At 38.4% G+C, this 20025-nt stretch overlaps 1 protein-coding gene across 1 annotated transcript in view; it reads right to left on the reverse strand.

Moving 5' to 3' along the window:
* Positions 1-15938, reverse strand: part of ROS1 (ROS proto-oncogene 1, receptor tyrosine kinase) — a 68306-nt gene extending 52368 nt beyond the window's left edge. The window contains 13 exon segments of the mRNA XM_031066682.1: positions 2-19; positions 551-648; positions 1722-1906; positions 2853-2975; positions 5167-5243; positions 5911-6112; positions 6590-6728; positions 7909-8057; positions 8666-8726; positions 11419-11445; positions 12142-12201; positions 14072-14125; positions 15816-15938. Of these exon segments, the coding sequence (XP_030922542.1) occupies positions 2-19; positions 551-648; positions 1722-1906; positions 2853-2975; positions 5167-5243; positions 5911-6112; positions 6590-6728; positions 7909-8057; positions 8666-8726; positions 11419-11445; positions 12142-12201; positions 14072-14125; positions 15816-15938 (1316 nt within the window).
* Positions 15939-20025: the final 4087 nt, after the last annotated feature.

The raw sequence follows: 20025 nt of genomic DNA on the forward strand, positions 1-20025 counted from the left end.
CAGGAGACAGAAGATATAACTGGCCATAGAGCAAAATAAACCCAAATAACTACAGTGCAAGAAGTCTGCAGAGCCACAAATATTTTAGCAGCTAAGACATGTGCCTGCCTTTATGCACAGTAGAAAAATGCTTTTGGCACTATTAGTATATATATATACTGGGGAAGTAAACACATCAGTCTTTTACCTCCTGGGAATCTGCATAGCAGATTATTGGAGAATATTCTTCTATAATACCTTAAATGCTAACCATGAACATTTAAAATTCATAGAGCTTCATATTCATAAAAGCATGAAATTTCTGAAACTCAAATTTCTGGTTTGGAAAAGCTTTATCTCTTCTGCTAATGCCCTAAAGAAGAAAATGCATGAAACAATACTTCATGGCATCTGTCTTGTTCCAGTTGTTTTGTAGCTTGTTATTTGTTGCCCTTTTGTTTTGTTAACTTAAGAGCTTGAAACAGGAACCTAGATGACTAATGAAGTGGAGAAAATTAGAGAGGAGCTTTATAGCACCTTTGGCACCAAGTGCTCAAGAGAGTTCACTTACCCATTATAGGGATCAGCTATAACCTTCTTGGGGGATGTCACGTAAAGAGGAGTGACGTCTTCAGCTACTGTGCAGTTCTCTAAGTGGCAGACATGTATCTGGGGAATGAGAAAAAAAATGGGTGATGCATTCATAGTGTGTTTGCAGAGCAGACAAGCTGACCCGAGATTCCTTCAGGGGATGGAGAGAGTGAAACACCTCTCTCACAGTCCTTGGTCCTTCTGGGCTCCTGAGTGTTCAGTCAGCCAAGTATAACCCTTGTACACAAAGCCATGACAGCTTACCCTGAAGCTGTCAGTCATGCCTCTAAGCTGGAGGGAAAACTGGTTATCCAACTGCCTATACTCAATTTGGAGGGTATAGGCAAACTGTTCTTTGAAATGATCTGGCAGGGAAGGGAAGTGTTTCTCTGGTCCTGGAAGCAATACCTTGGAATTCAGACATCTCTGCCATCAGTCTGTTCATCTACAGCTCATTTGTATCTTTTCATCACTACTGCTTTTCCTGCTCCCTGTTCAGTAAGCAAAAGATCAAACATGGCAAGAGGATTAAAAAAATAAAAATCCCCCACTAACCATTATGGGCAGGTTTCTAGTCCTTTGTACATTACAGGATTACATGGGCACATACAAAGTCTGGCCATTAGTGTAACGGATGTTTTATGGGTAGGAAAGCCAGTGCAGGGTTAATCTCCATTTTCACTTCCAACTGAAACAGCTGTAATCTGAGCTGTTGCTATTGTATGAAACACTTAGCATCTTTTGTCAATTATGACAGACAGCAAAAAATCACTATCTAGTTATCTGACCACCTTCCTGAGGCAGAGTAGGAAATGAACAGGGTAGATGGGTAACCAAGAGAAACAGTGTGCCAATACTGGGTATGAGGAGGGTGTGAAGGCAGTCTCAAAAATGAATTAAAACCAAAACAGTTATGTACTAAGGAGAAAAACAAAGCAAGGAGCCAGAGTTCCACATAGGGTGTTTACTTTAAATATGACCTGATAGGCAAGACTTTCTTCTTTTTTAAATTACTAAATATGTGAATATTAATGTTATATTAAAATATATTTTTGTAATTCTATTTTGTGCATACGTATCTATACATAAATAATATTTTTCTCATGTAAAATTAATCATGTAATGGTTCAAATTAAGCACTAGGGCATTACCTTTTCATTCATGACAAAGTATATCCTCTGGTAAAGCCAGTCTACTGAGATGGACACAATATTCCCCCAGCCAGCATAAAAGAGCATTAGGTCAGATACATCAGACATATTTGCAACTCCTTTCACCCAGATAGAATTCCCTTCAGAAAAATAGACAGCTTGCTGATAAACATTCACAGAAATACCTAAAAATAGAAAGATACGTGCACACAGATAAGAAAAGTTTCCATTTTTCAGTTAATTCATCTGCTTGTCTTAAAAATATGTATTTTTCAGTCTGCAACCCATCATCATCAGAGAAAAGTTAACTGTTTTTTCTCCTCACTTGTAGTATTCTTTCAGATAATAAGGAAACATTCCCATTTGTAAGTGACATTATTATAGAGAATTGCCCTTCAGAAAGGTAATCAAAGAGAGGACACGTAATATGCAAACTGACACTGATTGCCCCTCTACAGGTCAAACAGATGCGGCTGGCATCTCCTCACAAAGCACCACTCACTCTAGAATTCAAGCTTGAAATAATCTGTGCCACCTCTGCGCTATCCAAGGCTATTTAGTCAGGGGCAACATTCTTTCTCTGGAGCCTTTATGGCTCTGAAAAATTTGGTAGATAAACTCAGATTTCCACACTGTCACCAAGGACCGGTGTAGATAAGAAACATTGGAGTGGTGAGTAATTTGAGATAACGTGGTTATCTGGTGACTCCGGCTGCTAAATGACTCATTAGTACGCTAACGCACTAGCACTATATTTTAGAACTTGGCATTATTTTATTCGGAAGTTTGAACCACTTCATTTTCCCCATATTCACGTTGAGAAAAAGTAGATATTAATTGCAAGGAAACGTGGATTCATCTTACCTCAATTTAGATACCTACAATGTAAAAAATGAACCAGCTGCCTAGATACAGTGGAGAAACAATTGCACTGGGGAGAACCATTTATCGCTTCCTAATGTCTGTCACTTCAAATACATCAAATCACATCCTGAAAGCTCCTATTTCTCCTGATTGACTATAAAGGGAGACTAGATACTGTCTCAAGCTATGTGAGATGCATTCTGTCCTTAGTGTAAAGAGGTCTTAGTGGCACTTGACAGAAAAGGAGAGAGCCCAATCTGATTTTACCTGTGATGTTGTGGTATATAGCACCATTTGGCAGGCACTGAGCAGCTTCGAGGAAATGTCCTGTGTATCTCTTCCTTAAGGACTCTTTTCTGGATAGGAAGAGCCATGAGGCTTTTTCCTTAACTGGCAAACAGGGAAATTCAGAATTCAGATGACCACAGCACATTGCTAACTCAGATACATCATTAATAGACACGCATGTGCATGTGTACCCAAACATACGTATGTCTGTAGGTATGGATACATTAGCAGCAACAGACCAAAACTTAAACCCTTTGAGTGCTGAAAGCATATGGAGTTATTCACCATTACATTTGATTCTGGCTCCTCACACAGAGTGAGAACAGGCCATGTGAATTTCACACCATCATTTCTGGGACAATAGTCAGTTCCCTAGTGAGGGAAGGTAAGCTGGAGCAAATGAAGCCTTACTGACTCAAGGAAATAAAGGCACTAAGACATCCATGTGACTTCAAGATCCAGCAGAAATAGGACATTTAACGCCTCTGGACCTTTTTGAAAACTCCAGTCAAAGTAAAATATTATCCCACAGAGCTGGAGAAAAGCAAGACAAGTATGCTTATTTCAGGTGTTTTATTGTAATGATTAGTGATTTAGTCAAAAAACAAGTACTTTTTACAGATACAGATGATAATGGGATAATATCATCTGTTCCAAAGGTGATAAACTTACTTACATGTTTGGGTTTTTTTAATAAAGTCACAGAATTTAAAGTCAACAAGGATAGTTTTGGTCACATAAACTGATTTCATGCTTATAAAGGCCCAAGTAATTTACATCAAAACCTCTGCAGTAAATCTGTACTTTCTGTCTGGGCTATACATCACCCTGGGAAAGATAGCTTGCCTCACTTCTGAAGCTCAGATCCTTGGAAATCTAGCACACACCTTGCTAAACTGATTGTTACCTTCATTTTCAAAGATGGTGTATTATTTCAAGTATGATTTTGGCTAATTTCCATCAGCAAACAATCCTTTTTTTTCTCCTCTTCAGCTTAAGCAGCTGTCTGCAATCAGATATCATTTCCTCATATGGATATCACAAAACTGTGATCAAATGCTGTCTTAATTTATTCTGATAATCTGCATAGATTGAGCTGCGTGAATTTCTCACATGATGCACTGTGAGTAGTCTCAATAATGATGCCTTCAGAGCAAAGTACAAGAGGCCAATATTACCTCTTTATCTCTTTTCAAGTAACGTTTCTTGCAATCTACTGCAGAAATCAGATTCTTTCCCCGACCCTTGTCAGGGCTCAGATCTACACAGCTCAGTGCCTGATACAGTAGCACCATTTCTGGACATGACAAAAGGCTGTTCCTGTTAGTAGAGAGAGAAAGCATGTGCCTGTGCAATTCAGGGGGAAACAACTGAAATTTTATGTGGTGACTAGTAAGGGGGGGTGGGGTGGCTCCCCACCCCCATAAGGCAGGGGTTTCAGGGGCTATGGTGTTTGTTTGTTTGTATTCTACCTTAAATTAATTGTTTGTCAATTGGATTGACATAGTGAACACAGTCCGGATGTTTCAAAAAGGACACAAATATTGATAACTCAGGGTGAGCCAACCTTAGAGCAAACCTCTGTGGAGTCGTAAGTATGGAAACATCAGTGTGTCTGAACTAATAAACACAGACAAAAAAAAAAAAAAGGCCAATATTTTAAGAAGCACTAGAGAAGCAAGTTCAATGTCTCTAACCAATGGCAATTCAGAGACAGTCTTGAAGTGTTTTCATAAAGCTGAAGCATTTCCAGATGTCTGACAACTGAATCTTTTCATGAGAAGGGAAGTCTTTTATTTTCTTTCCTAAAAGAACATTTTGAGAACATCGATTTCACTCTTATTTGTGTTCTATCTCAACGTGTATCTTTCTCTGCCAATTAACTGATAATTCTGCAATTCTTTGAGTAATAGCTATAGTGCATCATTACCTTCAATATTAATTAGTTGATATAGTAAAACAAATACCTCAGTCAAAGAGCAAAAATAAAGTTGGTACGATTTCACATATTTGGCTTGAGATAATTGAGAATTTCACATATTTTGCTCGAGATAATTGAGAATTTTTGACAAAGGAGTTTCACATTAAGTGATCATTCCCATGGTGTTCTGCCTTATCACATCCACAGCTGAAGAACAGGCCCCTCTCCGATGTGCTATTGACTCTCCAGTGTACAACTCCTTGACATATTCACAGTCTAAATACTTGTACTCCTACCAGGAATGTGGCAGGCCAGGGAACATGAGTTTGTCCCCAGGAAGAGACAGTGGTAGGGATTCTGCTGCTTTTGTACCTTTGGATGCCAGGGTTGTGATGTTGGCTTCAGCAGGGGGTCCAGCACCGACCTCATTAACTGCCACAATACTGAACCTATGGCACACCAAAGAGACAGGTTTTGGTCAGCAGGTTCCTTTTGAAAGATTGCCTGAGAAACATTTTATTCAGCTGGGAAGCTGCTACAGAAGTGTTTGACTTTCAGAAAATGCCCATTTAAATATAATGCTCTGGGAAAATTTAGAATAAAAACAAAAACAACCAAAGTCTGAATTGCCCAAAGGCCTAAAAACAACAGCATCTTCTAAATTTCAATTCAAAATTAGTTTTCAGACTCAGAAGAGCAACTCCAATTTAATTTCCAAGGAAGAACTGCATTTACCAGTGCAAGCAGAATGCAGACTTTTGCGTTTAATAAAAATGAAGGAATTTTTCCAGATGCTTACAGGACCAGAGAAGATCCCTCTATACTAAAAACATGCCACACAAACCTAAAAAATTAAAAACATCAGCTAAGAAAATGGAGCCTCCCAGCCCTATATCCAGGTGCTTTTGCTTCCTCACCATCTGACTTCTATAAAAGCAGCCAAGTCACCTGGGATAACTCTGTTACCTCACGGAAGGTGCCCTTGCTTTTGGCAAGGATGCAAGTAAAGAGCACGGTTATGCAGAAGTGGCATTAAGGCATACTTGGTGCTATCTGAGCACGAAGCGTGACCTCACACCTGGCCATGTTGATATCTTTGCTCTTTGCTTTTTGTACCTGTAAGTGGTGTTTGGGAAGGTGGAGTAGAACTGAAAGCTGTGCCCTCTTGAGGCTCTCAGCAATTCATGATTCTCGCTGTTCAGGTGCAAGTTATATCCAATAATCAATCCGTTCGGAAAAAGTGGTGGAGACCAACTAACTTCAACAGTATTTGGACTTGAACTCTGAATGTCTTTAATGACAGGAGCTGTAGCAGGAACTGCAAGACAAATATCTGACTCCGGCACTTGATTAAGACATTAATTGATTTTGATTTTTTAAATACATTTTTAAGTTTCACACCTGTTAATTCATTTATACACCAACAAATATTATAAAAGACACTTAACATTTCAGCAACGTTCCAGTTTTTTTTTTAATGTCCAGGAAAACAGGATTGTGTTTCAATCAAATACATGCATAATTATGGACAAAAGTATCCCATGTGCCCTCACAATTTTCTCCATGTTTCTGTGCTTGTTTTTAAAACCAAAGACAGGGAGAAATCCTAAATCTTCTAGGTCAAACAAAAAGAACCTAAAGTTTTTTTAGTTTTGTCTTCTGCAGCTACCCAAGAGATGACATACATGTGATTCTAAAGATTAGACACTGATGTCTTCTGCCAAAGAAACAACAATGAAACTCAAGTGTTTCTGTTAAGGTCCTGAAAGATGGAATTAATGGTGCAATTCATTACCTCCAAAAGCATGTGTCCGGTAGCTGGGGCTAGGTGGAGAATGGAGCTGCAGCCGAGATGTAATGATCCAAACCACTTGAAACACGTATTCGGTGAAGGCCTGAAGGTCTTTGACAACATATGAAGTTTCAGATACTACCTAGATTAATGCACAAACACAGTTGGGCTTTTCCTTCCTCCAGCTGCAGCTACTTTTATGAGGGCAAAACAGGTCTCATACAACAATATACATATTTCAGGAGAAAAAAAGGGCAGCATCATAAGTTTAAGAGGAAATTCTGAAAGTTATTTTCAGCATAGACATTGATTTTCCATCTCTTCAGAACATTTTCTCTTCTCTTTCCTTAGAACACAGCACCAAATCCCAACAATGAGCAGGTAGATCAAAGGATTGAGACAATATTAATGCAATAGGTAATTAATTGATGCAATATGACTTTTAAGAAAAAGGCCAAAAAAAAGCGGAAATAGTAACATGTTACAAGCAATGTATTTTAAATGTATACCACAGGTTTCAGATACAAAGGATCCTAGTTACACTGAAATATTTATTGTCTGAAGTAATTGCTCCCTATTATTTCATCAATGATTCATTGGGAATAACTTCCTGCTTAGCAAATTATCTTTACTTTTGATTTGTGGCACCAACTTGTAAATTGGCCCTGTAAATTGGTCCAATAGAGATGATGGCAAGATAAAAAGTGTACAGCTGACGCAAAAGAACAAATTATGAGAATAACTCTACTGAGTCAGAACAAAGGTCTTTCTAGCCAAGTATTGTGCCTTGACAAGAACCAAAAAAAGTTCTCTAGGGAAAGGTATTAAAAAAAAAAAGAGAAGAAAGCCTACAGCTATATTTCTCCTGAATATTCTCATTGGCTTTTCACAAGCATGACTCAACATGAAACAATGGGAATATTTGCATTTATTAGAACTTGATTTTTTCTTCTGCTATTTTTTCCAGTCACTTCTCAAACCCAATTTAGTAATTTTAGCAATTTTAATATTCAGGAGTTTAAATTTAGCAATTTAACATCCACACGTGCCAGGAAGTAGCTGAACAGTCCAACTACTCATTCAGCGAGGAAATACATCTTGCTAGTTTTGAACCTGCTGCCTGCTAGTTTCCATCAAGGTCCCTAGTTCCTGTGCTGCAGGAAATGGGGAATAATCCTCAGCTTCTCAGCTTCCCCATGCCACTCATGATTTTGAAAATCTCTTTCATGTACCTGATATATTATCCAATATCTTTCTAAAAATAAAAAATATCAAAGAACAGCCAATTGCCTTGCAAAGTAAAAGGAGGTGTCCTCCCTTACCTCTGTGTACCTCCAGTCACCAGGGAGCTTGTTGAACTTCCACTGGATAACATATCTCACCCCAGAGATGTTAGCTGCCTTCCACCCTAATGTGACACTGTGGTTTCCAATGACAGATGCAAAGGGTGCACTAGGTTTGTTCAAGTAGCCTGAAGGGAAAATACAGTATAACAGTAAGAAAAAGTCTTTCATGAGAATCCCCACATCTCAAAGGTAAAAACCTTTTACCTCATGTACTAAAAGCTGCAAAGCCCATAAAAACACATAAAAGAATATATTGAAAATGTTGCTGAGTAACTTGCATGGCATTTTAAAGGCAAAGACAGTTTGATAAGTCAGACAGAAATGGGCCAGGATCAATGTGAGCTGTTGTGACTACTACCCCATACTTGCATAAGTGCATTTCTAGTTACAGCTGCTTACTAAAATTTTTCTGAATATAAACATACAGAGGGCATAAGAGACTTCTGAAAATATTTTCAAGGGGACTATTTCAATAGCACTGTATTGGCCCAAGATATCATCTTAAACAGTTGAGACTGGATTCAAGTCGTCTCCTGTCCATGAAAAGGAGGGAATAATGTTTTACTCCAAGATAAACTTCAGTGCATTTGTTAAAAGAAAAAAAAATAGTGTTAGTTTTCTGATTAATGAAAATATTCAAGACTTTCTTATTTCTTAAATAAATCCAGATCATAGAACAAGACTACAAATTTATCAGGCTGTCGGTTGGACACAGGACTCTATTCAGACTTACTTAGTGCTTCATCTTCATATGCATCCTCTGCACAGCTACAGCCAAACTTACAGGAAACTGTCTGTGTAGGGCACAGAACTCACTGGTTAGCTTTGTGTGAAGGCAAACTTCCTTCCAGAATCATGCAGACACATTTTAAATACATACAAATTCTGTGGACATTTTGCATATGCACAAACCCAGTGGAAATAATTATATTAAATCTAAAAAATAGCACTACCATGAACTCACTCCGAAGGTTTTCTTGAAAGACTTTTCATCAATTCACTGGGCCCTGAACTAAAGGCTTCCTCCTAACACACTGTCCCCTTTGTGGAAAGCATGAACGTGGGGCTACATTACAGTTGGAAATAGACTTCAGTGATGACCATGGAGTTAGGAAGACAAGGTTTTTTACTAGTTACTAATATATTCCACATGTTGCATTTTAGCCTTTCCTGCTTCATGTATTCCCTATGAATGAGGCACATTCTTACAATGCATTACCAGTGAATTTTCAAAATAGCTGAAATCAGCAATTTTTTGTAACAGCCATGCCTAATTCACACTTCCTTTTCAGCAGCTACTCCTTCTGTTACAGTTGTGCCTACAAGCTGCAAATATAACAAATACCCCAGGGCAGTGAGCTCCGCAATGACATCCTAAGAACAGAAAATTCCCGAGTTTTCAGTTCAAGTAGGGAAGATAAATACAATGTCATCCTGCTTTTTATGCAGAGAACTTAAAAAGAAGTAGAAACCTGTTCTAGGTAAGTCTCAGTAGCTTTAAAACTACATGCAAGACTGAGTCTCCTGGAAATCCAAACCTTTCGAGAAGTGGTGATTTGAGCTTTTCCAGGCAGGAGGTTTATTTGGGCTCATTTTATTCTGCAAGTTCATTCGCCTTTAAAGTCTTGAAGTTTGCTCCACACAGCAGCAACCTTTCAAGTGATAATCAACCTTTGGATCATTCAGAAGCAATTCATTATGGCAGGTGAGGGAAGTTTTTAAATTGCTCTTCATATGATTTGAGGAAACACATTTCCAGCACCCCATGGAAACTGGTAAGACATGTTATTTCAGACAACACAGTTGCAATCAAGACAAACTTTGAAAACTTGCTTAGCTGTATATTCCTAGGTACATTATGTCACATCCAGACATTCAGGGCCAAGTGCAACCACTTATAATTTTTTCCAATATTTTCATATTCAGAGAAATAAAATAATTCCAGGTAAATTATCACCACTGTTAGCAGGTGAAAATTCAGGTACTAGTAGATATCTAGTGTACACTGGAGCTTTAATTTATAACTAATATTTATTTGTTTTAAGGGGTAGTGTCCCCAGATTCCATGCTGATTCATAGTGCCTTCTGTCTCATTGAACACAGGTATTTCTGAACATTTGTTATTTGTTGTGTTATTCTTTCTTCAAAAATCAGAAGAACCTGAATCATAAATCCAATTTTCGCTTGAGGTAAGAGGAGTGCTAAGGCTCCTAACCTTAAATTTTAAGGGCAATTTGCCAGCTGTTCTACTTGTGAAAAATAAATCCTCATATTTTCTCCATCCATCAGCAATGTTCTTGTATAAACCACAGTCTGATGTCTTTTCTTGTGACTGTTCCCATGAAATTCAGTGGCAATCCACTGTGCCTAGATAGAATGAGAAATACTAACAGATTTCAGTCACAAGGTGTATTCAGAAAACAGAACTGAGCTAATGCCAAAGAAAAAGTCCCACTCTTACTCTCACTCCTTTGCTCCACAGGCTGCAATGACCTGATCCTCTGGTTGCAATGACCAAAAAAGCCCCTGCAGAGTCAGCACATTTAATTGGAATACCGTGTGACCAGACAGGCAAAGAAAAAAACCCCAACACAAAAGCAACAAAACCCCCACACTCATTTTATGCTTCTACAAAAGTAATTTGGTTACTTCTTGGACTGGTCCTACACTCTAAAACCACCATTAGTAAACCTTTGTCATCATCACAATTGGATAGACTAAAAAGCGTTAAAAAAAATCCTTTTGATCAAATTTCCAGATCAAATACAATGGGTTTGTATTCTACTCGTGACTCTCTCTAACTCCTCCATCACCTCCTTGAAATGTGTTGCTTCCACCTGGGATCAACCTTCATCCTGAGGTCTCAGCAGTGCCAAACACAATCTTTCAATCATCTCATTCCTATCCTATCCCATCCTATCCTACACTCTATGTTCATGCTGAAAGCGCCTATCTCTTTACCAGCACTTTGTTGACCCAAACTCATCACTGTGAACACCAGTCCATCCACAGAACTACCCACTTGAGGTCTCTTTCTAAGGGCCCATATGTTGTCCCTTACTGAATAGCATTTTATTTCATTCAGACTCTATCCAGGCAAGAGTTTTGTCTTTTAGCTCCCACTCTGTTTCCACTTCTTGCCAAGCTGGCATCATACCAGTCTTAACAAGCATTCTCTCTGGATAGTCTTTGATGGAATTAATGAAAAACTGGAAGAACAACACTCTTGTGAGAGCCTAGAACATGGTTTACATAGGTCTGTCCTGTTCCATAACAGTGAGATTTGTCTGCTTTCTTAATGCAAGCCTGTCCTTGGTCACCATGCTGAAAAGGTATGTAACTCATCCTTCAGCTTTAGGGAGTACAAAACAATTACACCTGAATTGATAAGTTTGTGTATCTACATTGTATTTCTTAGCACTGTGTGGACATAGCAATCACTAAAATAGTGATTTTTTTGTATTGCTCTGATGGTATATAACTTACCTCACATGTTCTAGTGTATGTCTCATTCTGCCAAGAAACAAATTAATAAAATATGGGGTTAGTAAAATATAATCACAGAGTATTTCAAACAGATAATACCAATTTATTAGAATTACTTACAGTGAAAGTACATTACAAAACTTTATCACTGGCAACTAATGAAAGAAGGGAAACCCACACTTGAAATCAGAAAGACATCATTAGAGTGATGCTAAGGTTGAATAAGATTCAGGTGTTCAAAATATGTAGAAAACTTAGAAGTTTGAAAGCTATCATGGCAGTTTTCCCAGACCAAAGCTAGTTCTCAGCCACCTGGTTTAGTAAAAACAAGAAATCAATCTACCGAGGGCCTAAAATGTGCTTCATTTACATCTGCATGCAACTCTGAAACAGGTCCAATAGAGTAAAATCCTGAAAAGCACTAGTGCATTCTCACTGTCTGAAAACCTGCATTAAGCTGAATGAACTGCAAAATACATATATTCTGACAAACTAATTGAAAACCTTTGATATTAGATGCAACTTGCATAACAAGAATCATTAATTTTCCAAAACAGAATTTATAAGGAACAGAGAAAAAAAATGTAGGCATTACAGCAATTCACAGAAACATTGCTCTGATTGGATTTTAAACATCTGCCATTGGATAGGATACTTGACAGGCTGGAGACAAGTGCTCTAGAGCCAAAGCTCAGGTAATACTCACACTCAGGTAATACTCACACATTTCAGTGGACAGTCAGTTTGCACAGTTACATTCCAAAACTGACATCCCTGTGTACACTGCAAAGACAGAGGATGGCTTTAAAAATTACTTTGAAAGCAGAATTCCAAAGGCAAGTGTTGCTCCAGCATTAGCAATACATTAAAGGTACACACGGGTATTATAAGTACTCAAATCCTACAGTAAGACAGTTATGCTGTATAGTCCCTTCTCCATGCAAAACCAAATACAAAGCAAAATAAATTCAGTCTTGTTCTGGGAATGAGTTTACTCAGCCTGCTACAATGTGGCCAGCACTCCCACCATCCCAGCTTTGTTTTACCATTTACTCTCTGTGCAGAAGCAGCAGATATGCAGTGTGCAGGACAGCAAAGCACAGAGAAAAGCTGTTCAGCACAAGCCCTCCCACATGTGCGTGCCAATAGGCATTGGCTTTAAACCATGAGTTTTCAGAGAAGTAACAAATATTATGTTGTTCAGTTTTGATGTTGGACCTCTCTTGTTCATGCTGTCCCATCTACTTCTTAACGATTGTGAAGGTTTTTCTTTTTAAAGGGAAGCTGGAACAACTTTAGAAGCAGAAGACTGATACTGAGTGCTGGAAAGCCTCATGAAAAATATAGTGCAAACTTGATAACACTGAGCAAAGATACTCAGTAACTTAAACAGGTGAGTCAACCTTGCTATGTATTGTCACTGACAACACAGACTTTTATGGTCCCAGCATCATAAATGGCCCAGCCTCGCTCAATACCAGGTGCTGGGAGGCTGCTTGCCACGAGTCTGTGGCAAATACTGAAGTTTGAATTCTCCACCACTCTTCAAAGAATATGTATAATCACTGATATTGAAATTGGCAGGAAAAAACCTTGTAACACAATCTGGGCCATTAAAAAGCAGGTTTTCTTTATCTGTACAGGACACACAGAAAGACACCTTATTTCTGTGTGTGCAGTGAGACTTTTCAAAAAAATATTTATCCACTATAATCATACCTATAAATTGTGTTTTATAGGTATTATAAAATTATCTAATACATAAAGATCAATTTCCTAGAATTAATTTCCATGTAGCTGCCTCCTACTGGAAGTCCTGTTATGGTCCTGAAGGTTTATCAAGAGAGGTCTCTGGTGGCCATATTCACTGAATGCTTCAATATTAAAGGTGACTTTTCCTTGAACTTTTTCTTTGACCATGTACTATTGCTTCTTGTTACATAACTTGCAAAAACCCCACTGTAGTCCTGTTTATCTGTTTCTCCACTGGTTCCAACCATGCTTATCATCCTGCATGCATACCTTTACATTCTTTTTTTCTTTTTTTTTTGCCAGTTAGTCTTTAAGCTTTATTCAGCAGCTTCATGGGAGCTGAAAAGTTTTATTCTCTCTGTTACCTATCACCACCAGCTTGAATTGCATTTGCAATCTGAATTAGGAAATCAGCTGAAATCCTCCAAAAATGGTTCTATGGAAAGCTCACGTTAAACCTCCATGACAGACACAACCATTTGAAGTCATAAAGAACTCTAAATGTTCAACAATTATAAGTTTTCTTACACTGAATCACTGAGAAAATGAAATAAACTACTTAACTGTACAGAGGTAACTGAATAAGACAGCTACACGTTGGACAGAACACTAGTTTTGACTCATTGTCTCAAAAATGAGGGGTTATAAACTTTGTAGACCACAAATGTGAACATAACTCACAGCAGAGATCATCACCCTTTACACTTTTTCCTTAAATAAAAAATATAGCCATGTCTCTAAAAATCTGAACCAAATCTACCCACTCAACTTAGTGACTTATGCTAGACAGGCAACTGCGCACATTTTCATGAATTCTTTGAAAATATGATCACTGTACCCATTGTATTCAAATACCAGGAACATAAAATGTCCGTAATTAACAAAGTAAAGCATTACTCACTGCTCCAGTGATGTCACTAACATTGCAAAGGTTAGTAATTCCGAGTTCTCCTTCCTGTAGGAAAATATATAATTTTTTTAAAGTATCAAAATATCTCCCCAAAATTCTTTGATTAAAACACACTCAGTCATCGGCTTCTTGTAAACCAAATTTTCTTTGGCTGATGTTTCCTCATCTGGAGAAATTTACTGTTGAGAAGTAGCTTCTCACTTGATTTCCGAGATACCATCAAACAAAGACACTGGTGGAATCGGTTGGTGTTTGTCAAACTGTCTGAGGTAGGAATTTGGCTCTTACCTCCCCATTCTGGTTCACTGAGTCAATAACAAATCCTTCACAAATATGTTGGGCTTAAATGACAAAGCCAAGTGGCTTTGACCTCCTGGGAGCGGAAAGACCTTCCTTCCAGCTAAATGCCTTTTGTCCGGCCACATTTTGAAGGGGTTTTACGCAGCCATATGGTGATCACCACCACCCTTCCTCTCCTGCCAAAAGTGCTCTCCAGTGAACCTGCCAGCTTTTTCACATCATTCACAGTGTACAAAACATATCACAGTCGCTCAAGTGCAAACAATTTGAGGATGTATGCCACAACCTTAGAGAAGCTGAATAGCAGCTCTTAAATTTTTGACCTGAAATCAGGTAAGAGCAGCCTTAACAAAACAATTCCCAGGAAGAAATTTCCAGCACACTGGGTACACTGTGACAATAGTGAGAATCAAAGCTGTCACAAAATAAAAAATCAAAAACAACAAGTAGACCAGAGGAGAAAAATAAGATTTACAACTCTCAGACTCAAAGATTACATTTTTCACACCTGAATCAATACATTCACTGAACATAAATGTGATTTTCCTGTCTTTCAAAGCTGAAAGAAAGAGCAGCTTATTTCTCATTCTGAATTAATTTAAACTCAAATCAAAGGATCCCCATTAAAGTTATCATTGCATGATAGGTTTCCATCAGGGAAGGCAATTAACTCTTTCACTGGTGAAAGAGCTCCAAATAGTTTTAAAGGAACTGTCAGGGAAGTGTATGAAATAAAACAGAGCAGGTGATAGTTCTCTGCAGCAGGTTTCCACAATTAGCACCAAGTCACAAAATGTCCTTTTTACAACGCAAAGATACACAGTGCTCTAAAACACATCAACACATTTCTGGCAAATAGAAGCAAGGAGGCAGCTCCTGAAGGCAGAATAATTATCTAGATTTCAGAGGTTTTGCTTATCTTTGTCTTGTATTTGTAGAATGTATTGCACACTATTCCAAGGAATATTAAAAAAGTATAAAACTAAGGATCTGACCACTAATTTTAATACTTACAGAATTACTCACAATTTAAACCAGCTAACTTGAAAATTAAGCTGCAGCTAGGTTCAGGATAGCTCTGTGTGTCACAGAAAGAAAATTTCTTGTGACTTTACAGTTTTTCTCAATTATATAAAAAAAAGCCCTAGACTAGACCAAAATAAGTAAAGTGAATAAACTGAAAGAAGAAACGTTTATCTTCCCCACCTTCCAGAGTCTTTAGCATTTATAGTAATTGCATGCAGTCAGAGAAGTGGGAGTTGTTCCTTACCAGATTCCACAAATTAAAATGTTAAATGTTAATTCTTAAACTCTGCTCTTAATAAAAGATGTTCTTTAGAGAAATTTTGAAAACACTGATATGTAATATGAAGATCTTGCAGTGCTAACATCAATCTGTATTTCAAAAGATAAGGTACAGGTCTTGAAAACTTACCAGGTTACTTGTACATAAGTTTTGACAGTTCCTTGAGAAAGCACAGTACACTGCAGAGATCCATAGGCAGCAAAGAGCAACAAGTGTTTTTAGGGGGAAAACCCACAGGCAAGCGTTCTTCATAACTTAATTTCATCTGATAATCCGCCTCTTCCCTTGACTCGGCCATACAAACTCCTTCTAGTTTAGGCGACAGAGACACAACTGAAATTTCTACATGTCAGGTCATTAAAATATTTTCTGAATCCTAGTTTACACTCCACTCCTTCAACAACTTCTCAGCTTCCTGGAGCACCTGTCTTGAGGTTACGCAACCTCTATTTCATAGTTTCTTATTAAGCCACTGAAACAAAAGAGCTGACAAATGAAAGTCAGTGTATCGACTTACACAAATATCATTAACGTAAGAAGGAAACCAAGGGCAATGCTTGATCAGGTGCTCCGAGCCATGCGGAAACAGGGAAACAGTGGGAAAAAACCAGCCTAATGTTAATTTTGACAAGACGAAGGTATTTCTCTAAGTATTTGTACATGGATGCAACTAAGAAAATTTGTTGTTGATGATGAATAACATTGTTAGAGCACCATCGGTCATATCAGACATGGTAAAAATTTTAATGAATCTTTTTTTGAATGACTGTTTCCAAATGTTCTGCTTCCACACCAGAATATCATGCAGAACAGATATTCTGCCTTCATGCAGAATATCATGCAGAACAGTGTCTGCCTTCAGATGCAATCTAGACACAAACTAACCAGAGCCAATTTGCTAGGGGCTCTCTAGATGAGGAGGCACAATTGTACAAGTAAGTTTGCATCCATATCATGGAAGAAAAATGAAGCTGATAGATAAATCATGTGTCTGATTTAAAGAGTGGTTGAAGTTGAAAGTTGAAGACTCACATTAAAGAGGTCCATGGAAAGTCAAGCTTAAGACACATCCAGGCTCTGGTCTGTGGCACATCTGTGCTGTACCAGCAGAGATATCCACAGAGTAATTCTGCAGTAGAAGATCAATCCAGCTTACACACACACACACTTGGATGTATATATAAATATAAATGCTATGTCATTTTGTGCATGTGTATTACTCATTATAAATCAAATGTGCTAATTTTTAAATAACACAGCATTTTGATGATTGGTTGAGGCTGGCACATCCTGTTACTGCTGCTTGGAAAGGGTACCTGCTTTTCCACTATACCTTTCCAAGCCCCGTTGACTTGCCAAGGAAACATTTCTACAGTCATGCAATAAAACAGGCTGAGAACCTGGTTTACACTAACCCAGCAACAGCAGAGGTGAATTGGTTGGCATTAACCTGATGCTGGTTTTTCTGCAGTAGTAGGCTGCAGTAGAATCCCCTGTGCTGTTCTGCCCATGCAGTGAAAGGAGTAAATGCACTAAGGCAGGAAGAAAGGGAAAGCCAGGATGGAGACAGACAATGAATATTGGGAAGCATGTGGTTCAACGTGGTCCAAGGAGGGAAAGGCTTTTAGGACCAGGTTCCCTCCTTTCCTTTTTTCCCAGTTGCCCTGGGAAGCTTTGGGGGGTTTCCTTGTGCATTATCTCAGTCTTATTATTCAAGGCAGCTTCCAAATGAAAGTAAGGCTCATCTAGGGTGAGATTTGCTTTCAACTAAGGGCTTTCAGCTATGCAGATGTGGGGGAATTGCTGATCATTATGCTTGTCACTTCTCCACTCCAGAAGGATGCTGCCCCCACTCCAGCCCATGAGCAAAGCTGCTCAAGAAGGACCTCCTTAGATCCAGCCAAAATAAGCCAGTTTAGTCTGACTGCTTAAATAGCAGGTCTCTGCTAATCCAGCTCATCTTGGCTGAAGAAGTTTCATCAGAGCTCACGTGACCAGCAGCACTGAAGAGGAGGCTGGTGACAGGCAGATGGAGGCTGCAATTTCTTCCTGAAGCAAAGAACTTTGGCTTAGGACAGTTAGGACATTTAGGACCTTCAGGATTTGGTCTCTAGGACTTTTAGGTCTTTACTAGTAAATTCAAGGTACCCACAGCAATACCCAGCAAGTGACATGGGATAACCCACATCCACACTTTAAAATTTTCTCACAATCCAAAAGAGGATAGGCACAGCTGAAATACCTATGGTCAATGGCTCTTAGATTTATTATGTCCCAAACTGTTCCTGGATATTATTTGTGCTAGTGCTGATGTGGATCAAAATCAGAGAGAGTTCAGGATGTGGTCACTCAGGATTAAAAGTGCTGTCTGGCGTGGATTTAAATTACTAACTTAGATGTAGCACAGGTAAAAAAATATGCCTAAGTTCAAACTTTTTAAAAAAACTTTTAATAGCATTTAAATAGTCAACATTTTTTTTAAAATTTGTTTGGGATTTTTTTAAGGAACTGTTTGATTGTTAGGATATCTAGGGTGTTTTTTAAGGATGTATAGGGAGAAGCACGGGGAGATGAGAAACACAGAATCATAGAATCATTATAGTTGGAAAAGACTTCCAAGAACACTGAGTCCAACCTTTGACTGCACACCACCGTGCAACTGAACCACAGCACTAAATGCCATGTCCACAGGTTTCTTGAATGCTTCCAGGGACAGTGACTCCACCAGGTTAAGAACCAGGTTAACTCCTGGTAAGGAATATAATCAAGGTGCATCTTAGTCTGAAGAAAAAATCCACAGCACTGTAACAATAACAAAACAATATTTGGCTTTTCAGACAAGGAAATTTGGTTACTATGAAATACACATAATGAACATTTTGTAACCAGAAAGCTTGGCTGTTACTGACGAGGATAATTCTTGTCAGTCTGTGAGTGTGTGTCTTTGCACACTCATACAGGGGTAGTACACACATGCCTCGCACAAATGGGCTCTAACCATTACAGTTAGTTAATAAAATAGTAATATTAAAGACATGATTCAAATTAACTACTCAAATGGTGCAGAAATTTTTCTTCAACTTCCAGCACCGTTTTCCACCAGGTGTCACTGTAACATCCCATAAACCACGACTTTCAAAGAAAAAGAGCGCTGAAATATCTCCTTTCTTGTTTACCTTCCTTTGAACATATTGGGAGAACAAACAGTAACAGTCGCCTGAGTCTTTAGATTTTTAACCTGAATTTCAGGAATTCTACAAGAAGAGAGCACTAATGGTCTTTAGAAGCTGAACTTTAAAAGGACTGTTTGCAATATCTGTAAATAACACAGAATTAAGTGTAATTTTTAAGTACATCACTTCCATTACACTGCACCCTGATGTGGTACTAGGGATTCAAATTTTGTGAGATATCATTAGTAAACCTAGTCCTTTATATTACAGATCTCCTTACAGAATATAATTTCCTTTATCGCAAAGAGCAGCACAAGTACAGACCAGTATATCTGCAAGGGAGAAGACTGAGAATTAAGAGAAAAATAGAGAAAAGAAAACTTGATCACAATTCCCTACCTGGACAGAAGTACATATCAGAGCTCTTTACAAACTATGGATTCACCTTTCAAGTTCTTTTGAGTCTCTTGTAGGAGAAATAGAGTTATGTACAGACAAAGAGTCAGTCCTGATAGCAATGAGTAAGGGCTATCCTACCTTGAGGAGAAACATGTACGTTATTACTGCCAGTAAAGTGAGTAACTAATAGCTTCTTTATACCTGAAATCAGCATAATCCATAAAAACAAAATTTTCCTGTACATGAACATGCACAAGACTGTGCATTTGTACACATGAATGGTATAATATAAGCAGACCAAGGATCAAAGACACAGAGCTTTAGTTCTTTGCTGCACTTACAGAAGATTAAAATTATTGGCTCAAGGTGGGTTGGCAGCCTCTACCATCCACCCCAGTGCACAGCCACAGGCTGTTGCACTACAGCCAGAAAGATCAGCTGGGAAACACCTTCTGGGCTGCCAAAAGGTTACAGACCAACACATCAACATAAACTGATGGCAACTTCAGCTTATTTTAATAGTACAGGACAAAATCTCTCAAATGGTCAACTCCCAGCTGATCCAGACCTGGAGTTGTGCCATCATTCCTGCCCTTGTGACAGCAGCCTCCATCACAAAGTTTGGCCAAAAATCTCAACATAATACCCACTCCAGCAATCTAACTTTAATCTCCTCCCACGTTTGAGTCAGGCACCCAAAATCTCATCAAATGAAACAATTGTCTGTGTGCTGCCTCTCGAACACATCTGTGCACGGTTTCACGAAA

This window comes from Geospiza fortis, unplaced genomic scaffold (assembly GCF_000277835.1).
Source record: "Geospiza fortis unplaced genomic scaffold, GeoFor_1.0 scaffold98, whole genome shotgun sequence".
NCBI classification, from domain to species: Eukaryota; Metazoa; Chordata; class Aves; order Passeriformes; family Thraupidae; genus Geospiza; species Geospiza fortis.